General features: G+C 44.7%; 1 protein-coding gene and 1 non-coding gene across 4 annotated transcripts in view; both read left to right on the top strand.

Annotated features, from left to right (window-relative positions):
• Positions 1-14,279, top strand: part of SGCZ (sarcoglycan zeta) — an 865,974-nt gene that overhangs the window by 783,959 nt on the left and 67,736 nt on the right. For all 3 annotated transcript variants that reach the window (XM_060246399.1, XM_060246400.1, XM_060246401.1), the window contains one exon: positions 11,827-11,949. In XM_060246399.1, the coding sequence (XP_060102382.1) occupies positions 11,827-11,949 (123 nt within the window). The remainder of the gene's footprint in view (positions 1-11,826; positions 11,950-14,279) is intronic.
• TRNAL-GAG (transfer RNA leucine (anticodon GAG)) lies at positions 10,083-10,149 on the top strand. Its single transcript has one exon. It is a non-coding gene; the product is annotated as a tRNA-Leu (tRNA).

Here is a 14,279-nt window from a genome sequence, read left to right as displayed (position 1 = left end):
TCTTTTGATCTTAATCCCACACCATCCAAATTAATAATTGCCATTGCTTTAGATATACTTATTTTTCTTCCCATAATCTTTGTCAATCTATGCCAACCTGAACCCAGAATTTTTTCACTAAGGGACAATCCCACCACATGTGACTGAAAGTTCCAATTTCTCCACATTTCCTCCAACAATTTTTACTCCTTGATTTAGAAATATAATACATCTTAATGGGTGTATAATACCATTTCTGTATCATCTTCAATCCCTGCTCCTGCATTAACCTAGATGTTGTCATCAGCATATTGGTGGCAATCCTGCCCATATCTCTGGATGACCTCATCCAGAAGTTTCATGTTGGTGTGAAAGAGCATAGGGAACAAGGTGGAACCCTGTGGGACACACAGGCCAAAGGCCAAGTGGCTGAACAGCGGTAACCTAGCACTATCTTCTGAAACCTACTCTCCAAGCAGGATTGGTGCAGAATAGTGCCTCCCAATCCCAGTCAAGATAGAATTCAGGTTCAACCCAGGGGAAAGATTCCCAAAAGAAGAGGCCTATCTCCAAAGTGAAATTAGACAAGATTGTATTCCATTGCATTTGAAGTGGACCTATTATATTGTCAAATCCTGCACATCTGGTCTTCTCTGATTTTAAACATATACTCTGCCTTTCTCCTCAATGGGAATCTAAAATGGTTTATATCAGACCGTTTTCGCACACAGCTTACCACGCGGTCACATTCCTGTTCTTTCTGCAGCGTCTGTTGGATTTCCCATTTTCTGCGCCGGAGTTATAGGAAGTGCTGTGGCTTTTGCATAGCAAACGTAAACTGGGTTTTAGCGGTTTACATTTGCTACGCAAAAGCCGTGGCACTTCCTGTAACTTTGGTGCAGAGAATGGGAAATCCAACGAACGCTGTGGAGAGAACAGGAACATGACCCCATGGTAAGCTGTGTGTGAAAATGGTCTCAGTCTCATCCATTTTATCCTCACAACAACCTGTGAGGAAGGTTAAGCTGAGAGTGTGTGACTGGTCCAAGGCCACCTAGTGAACATCCATCGTAGAGTGGGCATTTAGATCAGGTTCTCTTGCTATGCAGTGTTAGCCCTGGTCAGCATTTGATGGGAGACCACCGAGGAACACCAGGGTTGTAACGTGGAGCCAGGCCATTGGCAAGCCACTGCTGAACATCTTGTGCCTTGAAAACCCTACAAGGTTGCCATAAGTCAACTGCAACTTGGCAGCAAAAAATAAAATCAAATTATGCAGCTGTAAAGATCTGACGACTGTGGTATCTACTTTGGTTACATTGAGATTAGATTACTGCAAAGTGCTCTATGTGTGGCTGCTCCAAAAACATCATTTGGTACTGCATGGAACTGAAATAATAATAGAACAATATTTTTTTTTATTAAATACTATTATCAGGCACTTAGAAAATTTGCAGTGCTTGTGTACGTATTTCAATTGGGAATGCATTGCTTCCCCTCTTCTCATTAGTCCTTGGAAATATCAATGAGAATGAATAATGCCACAAACAGTTTAAGTGGGATCTGAAGAACTGATTCTGTATTCAGATAATAGCCTATCATCAGTCATGGATTTCCACATCAGAATGGGGAGGGTTATGGACCTAACACTTAGAGCAGCATATTCTACTGGGTTATAAAGTAAATTATTCCAAATGCCTTTGTTTTCAGGCATGTTTACAATCAGCAAATCTTAATGGACAGAAATCCAGGAAATCAATTCAAAAGATATCTTAGTAACATTGTAAAACATTTGCAAAATAATTACTGTGAGGATTTATGGTTATATTGAAAGATGGAGATCCATCAGCCTTTATCTTGACAGATAAATGAATGTTCAACTGGAAAACTGAACATATAATGATTGTTTAATATTCCCATAATATTCCCAAAACAGGTTTGGGGAAAATGACCTGACCCTGGTCTATCCGTATGGTGTAGATGGTTACACAAACTTTAAATTGGGGGCTTAAACATGCTATTTCAGTGCTCTCGACCCCTATGTCCAAAACAGGCAGTTTCCTTAAAGCTACTTAATTCATTAGCTGAAAGGAATCATCATAGAACTTAGCGGTGTCCAAACCTCCCTTGTCTGTAGCTTGTTTTTTCCCCCAAGGGTTTATAGACAATTTGAGGAAAGAATTCTCCAAGATGTTGTCAGAGGCTTTCATTAGTTGTAGATTTTCCTGGCTGCATGGTCATGGTCTTGGCATTGTGATACCTGATGTTTCGCCAGCAATTGTGACTGGCATCCTCAGAAGATGAGAAGAAGATGGTAGGTAGGTATATATCTACTCAGGAAGGTGGGGTAGGGCTGAGTCATTGCCCCCCCAGGCGGAATAACGAGGCAGACACAAAGTTGGGTTAAAGGGCCACTTTATTAACTTAACGGCAAGGGCAAAACATGGTGACAGGACAAGCCAGGGGTCAACACCGACCACCTCCTTGACCCGAAAACTGGGCGAGCCCCCTAAGCCCCGGGTGTGAGCCAACCAAACGGCTCAGACCCGGCCGGCCCGGCAACTTGATCACCGCTCACCTGAGCTCCGCCATCCCCACAGACAGCAGCCTGGGATGCGGACGCTCAGCACTTGCCGGGATCCTGCAGACTCCCTGGAGCCAACCTTGGGAGGTGAACTCCCAGCAAAGCAGCCGTGGCTGAACCGACTGCCCCACGGCTGCGCGGGCCCCAGAAAAGGTTGTTCCTGTTGACTTTTGCACCAAATGACCGCTGTCGGATCGCTCCCCAACATTCGGTTTTGCAGGTGCCATGAGCTGCAGCCAAAGCTGCTGGTTAATTTGATTCCACTGAAGGAAAGGATTAACCACCACACGCATGCGGAACTGCTCATCATATTGAAGCCACGCCCTGCCAGCAAAGTCATTATATGCACGATATATAATGTCACAGTACTGGAACAGTGGAGCTGCTCTCCACGGCTGGGCCCTGGCAATAACACCAGCATAAATGAGAAAACCGGGCAGCCAATTTGCCCACGTTCTATCTACTTTACGACGCTTGAGCTTCTCTTTATCTTTCTCGTCAAGCTCGTCCTTTGATTTCTTCTCCAATTCTCTATATAACAGGCTGAATACGTCTACGTATTCGCCTTTAAGGATTTTTTCCCTGGTCGCAGCAGTAAGATGGTCACCGAGAGGCATGGCGGGATCCCCAAAGGGCAAAGCATGGAAATCCAAGGAACCGTAGGGAACAGGTGGGTGAGGTGGGAACCCCCAGATTGCACCATGATGCCCAGACCACGGTGAAGACATAGACGGGGCTTGCTGCCATCCCCATGGTAGCACACTCAAAGCCGGGCCCTGACTACCGGTCCCAAGACCACCCCCGTAACCATCGTTCCCTGGCGCTAGCCCCCAAGGAAAACAGGAACTCTGAGACACCGGAACTGCAGTAGAAGTACTTGCCAGCGGCAGTAAACTGGGAGCAACCTGCTGCCCCACAGGTGGCACCGTCCCCGCGTAATTGGCCCCTGCAGCCTGGGTTCCTCCCGCCAGCTTGGATGCTGAGGCTACATTGGGCCCCCACGGGCCCCATGGCCATGTCATTCCCTGCTGTGGCACGGGTAACTTACCTTCACCCACAGGAGGCACCACCGCCACCGCATCGGGCTCCTCGCTCTGCTCCTCTTCCTGCGGCACACCATCCTTCGACGCACCACTGCTTCCTTCCGGTCCCTGCAACACAGAAAGCCGAGCCAGCACCTCCTTCTGAAAGGAGATGGTGGCCGCTCTACCTGATCCTAACAGGCCTGTGGCCCTCCTAGAAGGGCCAGCCAAACCCCGCGCCTCCTCCAATGCTGCCAATTGAGCCATAATGGCCTGCCGCGTCTGAGCCTCATCCCCCTCATCCTATGGGGGCGATTCTGGGAGCGGCCTCTTGGCAGGTCTTTTGGCAGGCTGTTTCCCTTTTTTGTTACCTTGTCCCTTCTTAGGACCCTTTTTTTTTTATATACCCTGCACGAGCCCACTGGCTAAATGGCGCAGGGGTGTAAGAGGGGGAGGGAGGTAGGCCCACCCAAACAACACAAACAAAGCTATCCCTTCCAAAGGGGGACCTGAACCAGGCCCAATGTTGGCCTGACGCACGACCACCCGACTCACAACACCGGCCTAACGACCGGCTCCCCCACTATCGGGCCTGTTAAAGGCCTACAAACCAATGATGTGTGCGTGTGTGGGGGGGTGGGCTAACCAATAGCAGTCCCTTAGGCCCGCGCCGCCTCCCCAACGCAGCCGCACCGCCTCCCCCGCTAAAAACAACCCCCCAAAGGGCCCGTCGGCCCTCGATCAGGCCCACCCAGGCCGTGAACCAGCTGGGGAGAGAGGAGGGGGGGCGCCAAGGTGACCGCGCAGCCTCCGAGACGCTGCCGCGCCACCCCCAAAGAGCCCGACGGCCCTCAATCCGGCCTACCGAGGCCTTAACCAGCTGGGGAAAGAGGGGGGGAGGGCTAAGGCGACCGCGCGGCCTCCGAGACGCTGCCGCCGCCGCACTGAAGGACCGCCGGTTCAGCCCACGTCAGGCCTGCCCACGCCTAAACGGGAGCGGGAACGAAGGGGAAAGCCCCAAGAAGGCCTGGAGAGCTCAAACCGCCTTGAACAAGCAGCCGCCGCCGTCAAAATCGCCCGCGTCGTTCCACGACGCTCCAGCCGTCAGCGCAGCAACCAACGCTCCCAAGCGTGGAAGCCAGCTGTCGACGCCTCGCTCCCGACGGTCTACAGTCAGCCTGCAGGTGACTGACCCGTCCGAGAGCGATTTTCAACTGCGTGCTAGGGGGCAGCCCCCTCCCTCCTGGGATATCCCATTGCCTCTTGTCCGCGCGGGGAGGCAATGGGCGGCCCCCAGCCTCAGCAGTCAATGGACTGCTCGGCTGGGAAGGGGCCGAATTATCTTGTAGGAGTTCCCCACGCTGTGACATGCTAATGGAGACGCTTTCCTGAGGAGGTTCTTTTGTATATGAATTGGCTATTGAAATTCTAATCTTATCTGTAGTGTTGTTGTAAGATGTAGAGTATTTTGTGTTTTTCAGGACTGGAAGCCATGTCCTATTCATTTATAAACTCCCCTCCTTCCTGAAATTGTGTTTATATTTATGGATTTCAATGACTTACATGTGTAATCTAGCATGGTAATTGGGTGTGTTGTCCAACATTACAGCATCTTGAAATAAGATAATGTGTCCTGACTGTAGTTGAACACAGCCTAACTCAAACAGCCTAACTCAGACCCCAATAAAATGTACTTATTACCCCCCTCAGGCAGGACTTCCTTCCTGACTTCTACCACCATTTCTTTTTGCCTTTTATTTTTTACAGTGAAGATTTTTCTAGTAAACCTTTTTTCAAATATGTGTTATCTTCAGACTAACTTCAGATTATAAACTTTGAAATTGCAATGATTGCATGCCTGGAAAATAGCCATCCACATATCATCGTTTTACAGTAGGCATCTCCATATCTTTAATTGTTTCTGCTAGTTTTTAAAGTATTTGAAGGAACGCAGAGCAAAATTGAATATTAACTATCACTTGTGATGGGCCACCAGCATCCTCAACTTTATTTCCCTCCCGCATCATGTCTAAAAATTATTTTTCACCTTCCTTTCTCCCTCCAAATTCAGAATTTCTTATTGCTTCTAATCTGTTTTGCTTGTTTATTGAAAACAGTGCCATCGGAAGGTCTGTTTTTTCTGTTGTTCTTACTAAAAAGGAGTTTCTATGGGTGCATGTTTTTCTTCAGCTGCTAAAATTACAAATCCATAGCCAAGATAATTTTTAAATTGTTCATTTAATTCATTCTTTATTAAAATATTTCTGTTCCTCTTTTCCTTGTGGCTCAAGGTGGCTTATACAGCACAGTTAAAGCATTCCAACTGAAGAAGAAGACTGCAGATTTATACCCCACTCTTCTCTCTGAATCAGAGACTCAGAGCAGTTTACAGTCTCCTATATCTTCTCCCCCCACAACAGACACCCTGTGAGGTGAGTGGGGCTGAGAGAGCTCTCACAGCAGCTGCCCTTTCAAGGTCAGCCTCTATGAGAGCTATGGCTGACCCAAGGCCATTCTAGCAGCTGTAAGTGGAGGAGTGGGGAATCAAACCCGGTTCTCCCAGATAAGAGTCCCCACACTTAACCACTACACCAAACTGGCTCTCAGAAATCAAAAGAGACTAAAACCCCAGATACCTTTTCCCAAGATGCCTGCAGTCACTCTGTACCCCTTTATTAGCCTTGGCAAATAAAGTGGTCTTGCAGCGCCTGAAGATTCTAATGACAGCTTGGCTTGGTATCACCTCCTCAAGGAATCTATTCCCACAAAGTGTGAGCTACAATTATATAGGAACAGGTCTGGTTGATGCCAGGCTTTAAGTGGGGAAACCACCAGTAAGTGGCAGCCTGAAGACTATAGAGAGCCAATGGGGGCATGTAAGAGGAGACTGTCCTTTAGATGCTTTGACCTTGATGATTCAGGCTAGCCCAGTCTCATCAGATCTTGGAAGCTAATCAAGGTCCTTTGTTAATATTTGAATGGAAGACAACCAAGGATTTCCAGGATCACTATGCAGAAGAAGGCAGTGACACATTGTCTCTGATCATCTCTTGCCTTGAAAACCCTACAAGGGTCAACGTCAATGGGCTGTGACTTGATGGGGGTCAGTTTACCCTCAGGTCAATGTGGGTGTCTGCAATAGGAGGGGGAATCAGCAGAAGTCACCTCTCCCTATTCCAGATAGAGAAACAGTGTTCCATTGGAAGAATCATACAGACTGATACACACCAACACATCTAGATTAGCAAATTCTATATGCTTACTTTTCTTTTTCTTATCCTTGTCTATGCATGCTGTGCTTCCTTTTTCATTTCTCTAGCTTGTTGCCATTTTGCCTCAGTTTTCATAAGACTGTTTTCATTGTTCAACTTTTATTTCATTTATTTCACGAGACTTGGCTCCTCCACACCAGCTTCACAAATAGCTGAGTAACTCCTCTTTTTGTTTCTGTTTCAGGTTACAGATTTTCCAAATGGTCAAAATCTGTCTCAAAGCTTGCTGCCAAACTGTGTTATTTCATGTTATTTCTACCTATTCCTCCCATTTTAATGTTTTAATAATACAATATGTGCAGAAACAGGAATGACTATAAACTACATTTGCAAGGTGTTACTGAAAGGCATGGTCTTAACTCCAGGGCTGGGAGAGTCAAGAGACATTAATTTTATTTTAAAAGGGGCCTAAAAAGTGAAAAGCTGTCATCTGCCTGTGATCACTTGACACCTCCATTGTCATCTGTCCATGCATGAGCACTCTCTGCTTTTCACCCTAGGAATTTAGGAAGGCATACTTTGTTCTTCAACCATTTGTTTTATCCTGAGCAAAGATCAAAGGTAAATTAGGCTGAAAGTAAATGATCAGCCCAAGTTCACAAAATGAGCTTTGTGGACATATGGAATAGGATTTCTGTGGGTTGGAGCCTTATACCCTGATCACTAAATAATAGTAGGTTTTGGACCATGGCATACTTTTATTTATTAAGGGGTGGGGGGGGGGATCAACCTGAAAATCAAGTCAGGAATCTAAAGGTTTGAGCAGATAAGACATGAAATAAAATACAACTATGTTACAGAGTGCACAAAAAATTAAGATTAAAACCAACATACATAGAATGCAAATAAAAGCTCAGAACATAGTATGCAGCAAACAAGTGTAAGCTGCACGTAAAATAACTACTGGATCTCAATAATGGGTTACACATATATAATAACCACAGGACCAAATGCATTTTGGCCCAGAGGGCCTTTTTTAGTGGTCTAAAGTGTACTAACGCTCACGTAAAAATGTAAATATAGAAATATCTTTTTCAGGCCAAGCAGGTTGTGTATGAGTCACTGAAAAGGTATAGCTCCAAATAATAGTTAAAAATCAGACCAGCACGTATGAGGAGTCCACATTCATTACTCACAAGACTTGGCTCCTCCACACCAGCTTCTCAAATAGCTGAGGAAAAGGCAGACTTTCTGGATTTTCACTTGGGGAACCACGTGGATTAAATTAAGAGATTGACCGATTATAATGGTGGTTCATATGAGTGTGGGATCCTCAGTATATGCAGGCCTGAGCTTATCATCTGGTTGGCTTGGCTTGGTATCATGCCCAAATCACATATGTTGTTCCTGTTGACACAAAATTGAAATGTACATAGAGTGATATTAAAAATCACTCATCAGAGTTCTTTGGGGTTTCACCAGACCTTAATGATCAATTCATCTCTAAGATATTGCAGTGCTTTATAGCAGAACAATCTCTAAGTTATAGTATTTTTAAACAGTACAATTCTTGTTCAGCCTTGAATTATATATATATTATATCTGTATGATGCAGTGAATATTTTACAAAATTCATAGACAATTCTATGGTAACATTTTTTGTATTGTTCTTTTGTGATTTATTTTAAACTACTGAACAACAGAAAAAGAGCTGGGATATATCCAAAATGTTCCATTAGATAAATGAGTCTGATATTTGCTTAGGACATTGACATATTGCTACATGAAGATCCAAACAGTAAATTTGGATAACAAGGAGTTTCTGGATGACCAAGGATGAAACAGTTTTGGCTCATTCATTTTCAGTACCTGCATTCTGAAGAAGATTCATATCTGGAAATCAGGTTGAACTGTATGAAAAGTGGCGCAAACACAGGGATGTTCCTATTTAAGAGGTTAGAGAAAAGAGCATTTATCATATCACACAGCAGCAAGCCTGGATTTGCAAACAATTTATATATCACATGGAGCCATGACTACTCTTTGCTCCCCAATTAATGCAGCCATTTAAAATAGTGGGCTGGATCCTACCCTATGCATGACAGGCATTAAACTGGAATTTAAAGCTGTATCTGGCATGCATATAATCAGTCATATCCCTTTAACTATATCTATCTACTGGAATTGTATTATCCGTATTGTCACCTTCTCCATTTTTTGCTTCCACAACAATCCTGTAAAGTAGGTTAGTAGGGTTGCCAAGTCCCTTTCGCGTGGCACGATTACATCATCCGGACATGGTCACACCAGGGACATCGCGCCAGGGACGCTCTAGGACTCACAATAAAACTATATGGTACCATAAAGTTTTACCACAATTCCTAGAGTGTCACACCAGAAACACTCTAGGATTCACAGTAAAACTCTATGATACCATAGAGTTTTTAGTGGTCCTACAGCGTCTCCAGCACGATGTCCCCAGCATGATGATGTCACTTCCAGGTGATGTCTTTGCACCGAGGATGGTGTGCGCTTACAGGGCTCTTGGGGGCAAGGATCCCCCCTAGCAGCCTGCTCCCTGCTGGCGGGTTGAGGCCCTCCCAGGCGGGGATCCCCCACACCTGATGGGAGCTTGGCAGCCCTATAGGTTAAGCTGAAAGAGACTGATTGGCTTAGGGTCACCCGTAAGCTTTATGGCTGAGAAAGAATTTGAATTTTGGTTTCTTCAGTCCTAGTCCAGTACTAACTGCTGTGCCACACAGTTATCTCTCACATACGCACTTCATATTGCAAATTGCTTTTGATATTTATCTGTCGTGAAATAGTTGCTTCTTTTTTTAAGGGAAACTTTTATATTGATCTGATACAAACAGCTCTTGATTAGAGTCACTGTGTACAAGTCAACAAGTGTTGAAGGCAGTTAAATTGCAATCATGAACCACTTCGTTTTGTTCAGCTCCAGCTATGTCAATAGGTCTCTCTTGCAAGATGGAAATTAATTACCTGAAGAATGCATCTTTAATGGCCTTCAAGAATAAAAGTGTCAAGTATTTAATTTGCACACATACCTCTAAAATCCTCTGCTATGAATGGGATTCAAATGCATAGGGCTTCAGCTCATTCAGTTGGACACCATGGCACTTTCTGCTAAGAGGGTGCTCTCCTCTGCTGCAAGGAGTCTCCCACCAGCAAAAGAACCTCTATAGAAGGCTTTTTGTGCTACACAAAAGGGCCACCAATAGCAAAGCAGGTTCATGGAATTAAACCTATTAATTGGGGAGGCACGGTGGCTCAGTGGTAGAGCATCTGCTTGAGAAGCAGAAGGTCCCAGGTTCAATCCCTGGCATCTCCAAAAAAGGGTTGAGGCAAATAGGTGTGAAAAACCTCAGCTTGAGACCCTGGAGAGCCACTGCCAGTCTGAGAAGACAATACTGACTTTGATGGACCAAGGGTCTGATTCAGTATAAGGCAGCTTCATATGTTCAGCTCCTGATTAGGGGTGTACACACACACAAAAATGTATTTTTTGGGTTCAGGTATATTGAAACTGAAAAATATCAATATTTCCCTGTATTCCTAAATTCCAATAGCAGCATGGTGTTGGGATTCAAGAAATATTCAGGATTGCCTATTTTTTTTTGCCTCCATTATACACTATGGTTCCCATAGACTATAATGGAGAATCAATCCAAGGGTATCTGGAGCTGTGGAAAGGCCTGTTTTTGAGGTAGAAGCACCAGATTTGCAGCATAGCTGCTGATGCCTCTCCTCAAAAAAACCCCTAAATTTCAAAAAGATTGGACCAGGGGTCCAAGTCTATGAGCACCAGAAGGAGGTGACACAGCTTCCATTATTTCCAATGGATGGGGGAAGGTGTTTAAAGGGATGCAGTCTCTTTAAATGCCTTCTCCAAGCCACAGCACAACTCCATGCTGTGGCAAGTGAACTCCAAAGGCCTTTCCAAAGACTCACTCTAAAGGCATTTGAAGGGACTGAGAACTCTTTAAATGCCCTGCAACTGGGATTTGGGGATTTTTCAGAGCAGCTTTTTTCAGATAACCAAATCTCTAGCCCCCTCAGTGATTGGCTGAGATTCTACCTGATAAATGCAGGTAAGGTAGTTATTGGGTATTTTTTTGGCTCAGATTGTACTGAGTGCCCACCCCTATTGCTGACTTCCTGATCCCTTGGAAATGCCCTTCTTCTTAAGGGCCACCTGGCACATACCCTTCTTTTCTTTAGGGGCCAGGCCAAAACATTTATTTTTGTATCAGTTCTTACAGGGTTGGGGGGGGGGTGTAGAAAAAGCCCAGCAGGAGCTCCTCCATGCCTTCCCCAGAGCGCGCTGGGGAAGGCTGAAGCCATTAAGGAGGCTTTTAACATTGTCTCCCCACACCTTCCCCATTGTGCCAGCCAGATCCCTGGCCAGCCCAGGTAGAGCTCTGCTCCTGTGAGCTTCCACCCCCCAAAAAGTCCTGAGTTCTTAATTCAGTGGTTTTATCTTTTCAAAGTTGTTTTACAGTCCACTTGAGTATTCTGTTATTAATATCGTTTTAGTGTTTTTCCCCTCAGTGGAGATACCAGAAGGTTTACAACATAATTCTCCCTTTATTTTATTGTTACAATAACCACCCTATTTAGACTGACTGGCTCAAAAGCACGCAGCAAACTTTCGTGGCAGTATGGGGATTTAAACTTACATCTTCTGGATCTTAGCCGCACACTCCAGCCACTACACATTTGTCATTAATGCCCATTTTTCTGCTGCAGGGTTTTGCTGTGTTATTTGAGTTTGTGAGCTACCTTGAGCAGGTCTGTAGAGAATTGGCATGAGATGTGGAATTTTGAAATTAAAAAGAAAAAAAATACCACAGCTCTTTCTTGCTCTCCCCAACGCCCTGCTGGAAGGACAGCTCTGCCTTTCAGTGCAGTTGGATCTGCAATGAAAACTGGAAGTAAACCCCTGAAGGTATGGAGGTGCTTGGAGCTTTTGGAGTCCTAACCTCAGATTCTGGTTGCTCTCTTGTAGGAGCTGATGCTGTAGAAGCCCAATGTAAAAGATTTGAAGTGAGCTCAAGTGAAGACGGGAGGGTGCTGTTCTCTGCCGATGAAGAAGAGATCGTCATTGGAGCCGACAGACTGAAAGTAACGGGTAGGTAATATAATAATGGGCTTCCTGACAATGACCTTTTAAAAATTAACTGCTGCTGTACCAATGACGACATGTCTGAGGTTTATATGATTCTACTATGCTGTCCTTTAATGAGAAGAACCTTAGATTCTCCATCACCATCAATACAGCACTAAACAGAGTTCATCTTTTATAAGCCCATTGACTACTGTGGGCTTAGAATGTTGTTAACTCTTAGGATTGCACAGTAAAAGTTATTTTCTAATGTGTTTGCAACAGCTATGAATAGATGTTCCATGCTATGTGAATGAAGGACATTTTCATAGGCAGAAAAGAGGTTTAAAAAAAATAAAAATCTGGCCCAAGCTTGTTACAGAGTAAAACTTTTAGTACCCTCAGCTGCAGAATTCAACTTTTCAAGAGCAACTCCCTTTTCATATGTCATCTCCAATCCAGCACTGATTTATTGTTCTTTTGCCATTTTGAAAGGTTTACTTAGGCAATGCCCTCTCATAATCATAAAAGCTGCCATTATGCAGTATGCACGACACTTCCCTGTGCTCAAAATGTCACATCTAATTTTGCCATGACTTAAGGGTACGTACTTAAAATACTCTATCAAGAGAGTTTGAATAAGGTTCACCTTGAGCAGGTGAAGCCAAAATCTATTTCTTGATAAATGCCTGCTCCGTGGATTGGACTAGTGAGAAATGATTCTGTGTGTGTGTGTGTGTGGCTTTTTTTGTAGAAAAAGCCCAGCAGGAACTCATTTGCAGATTAGGCCACACATCCCTTATGTCACTATTGTTTCACATAGGGCTTCTTTGTAGAAAAAGTCCAGCAAGAACTCATTTGCAGATGAGGCGGGGCAGATTTGCAGAGGTATATAACTTTCTGCATGAAGGGGGCTTTATGTCATGAGGAACAATCAAGACTCTGATACCCCAGCTGCAATCTGAAGTGGTATAGCCCATCATCACACCACCTCACTCAGCATGATGAATAGAACAGCTCCAAATCTTAAATTAGGAATTAGTGGGGAAGATAGTTGAGAATCGTTTTCCTGGTCTCCAGTTTTCAACATGGCAATACTCTTCTGGAGCAGCTGTTACATTTCCTTCTAGGGTGAGAGTATCAAAGGTTTCAGACTTTTTGCAGGACCTCCCTAGGTTCCACGGGCGTTCAAGACAGCTCTTTTTCAGGTGGCCTTGGGGTGACTGTGATTGACCAGTCAGCTGGTATGCTTTAGATGTGTCCTCACCTTCCCTACATGCCTCCCTGCTTGATAGTGGATAGAGTTTAATGGGGATAGATTTGTAATTGTTTTATATTTTAAAAGTTTATTTATTGCACCTTTTGTATTGTTTTTATTGGGTGTGTTTTATATGCTGGTAGCTGCCCCAAGTTCCATTAGGGGAAGAAAGAGTGGGATATGAATTTTATAAGTAAATTAAATAAATAAATGGCAGAGCAGAGAGGCACTTGAAAAGAAACTTGGAAGCCAAACTGGTGTAGAAGAAGAAGAGATTGGATTTATAGAGCAGTTTACGATCTCCTTCCCTTCCTCTCCCCACAATAGACACCCTGTGTGGTAGGTGGGGCTGAAAGAAGATCCCTTTCCTTCTCTTCCATTCTAGTTCTCCATTCTAGTCCTTCTTGCTTTAGCTTCCGCTAGTCTGCAGTTTTGGCTGTTTCAGTCACACTTTTGGGAGCTTTAGCTTTTACTGTTTATCTCCCTGGGCGGTCAGAAATAAAGCAATTGCTTTCAAACATAGTCTACACTTCACCTTGCCTGCCAATTGCAAGAAACCCCTTTCATGCAGGCTGCCTTTTCCCATCTACCTCGTAGACAGCTGGATCCCACAGCCCTGTTCTGATGAAGGTGCACCTTCCTTCCCCCTTGCAAGACTACTGACTCTGATAGAAGAGGTTCTTCTTGCATCAAGAGGAAGTACCTTATGCCAGAAGAGGCTTCCACTGCTAGCAGAACTGATGTGTTGTCAGATCCAACCCACTGGTCTGAGCTTCTGCCCTGCATTCCTGCAATATCAGCTGTCCATGCATACTCATTAAGTAAGCATTTCCCAGTGGCAAACTGTAAAATCTGCAGAGATGGTCCAGCGACCTATTGAATGACATCTGGGATCATGTAGGGCCAGCAGAGGGCTCACAGCTTTACCTGCAACCATGCTCCTCCCAGTTGTAACCTGCACCACTATATGAGAGTAGAACGAGCACCTGTGCTGTTGGTGTGATCATGCAGGCGTTTTTCTTTTCAAATTGCCACAACTGTAGAAATTGTGGCAGCTGTGCATGTAGACAATGGAGGCAGCTGTTCATACTGTTAATGC

The sequence above is a fragment of the Heteronotia binoei genome, chromosome 9 (assembly GCF_032191835.1).
Source record: "Heteronotia binoei isolate CCM8104 ecotype False Entrance Well chromosome 9, APGP_CSIRO_Hbin_v1, whole genome shotgun sequence".
NCBI lineage: Eukaryota > Metazoa > Chordata > Lepidosauria > Squamata > Gekkonidae > Heteronotia > Heteronotia binoei.
Note: the sequence above shows the minus strand (reverse complement) of the source record. Positions and strands in the feature narration are given on the sequence as shown.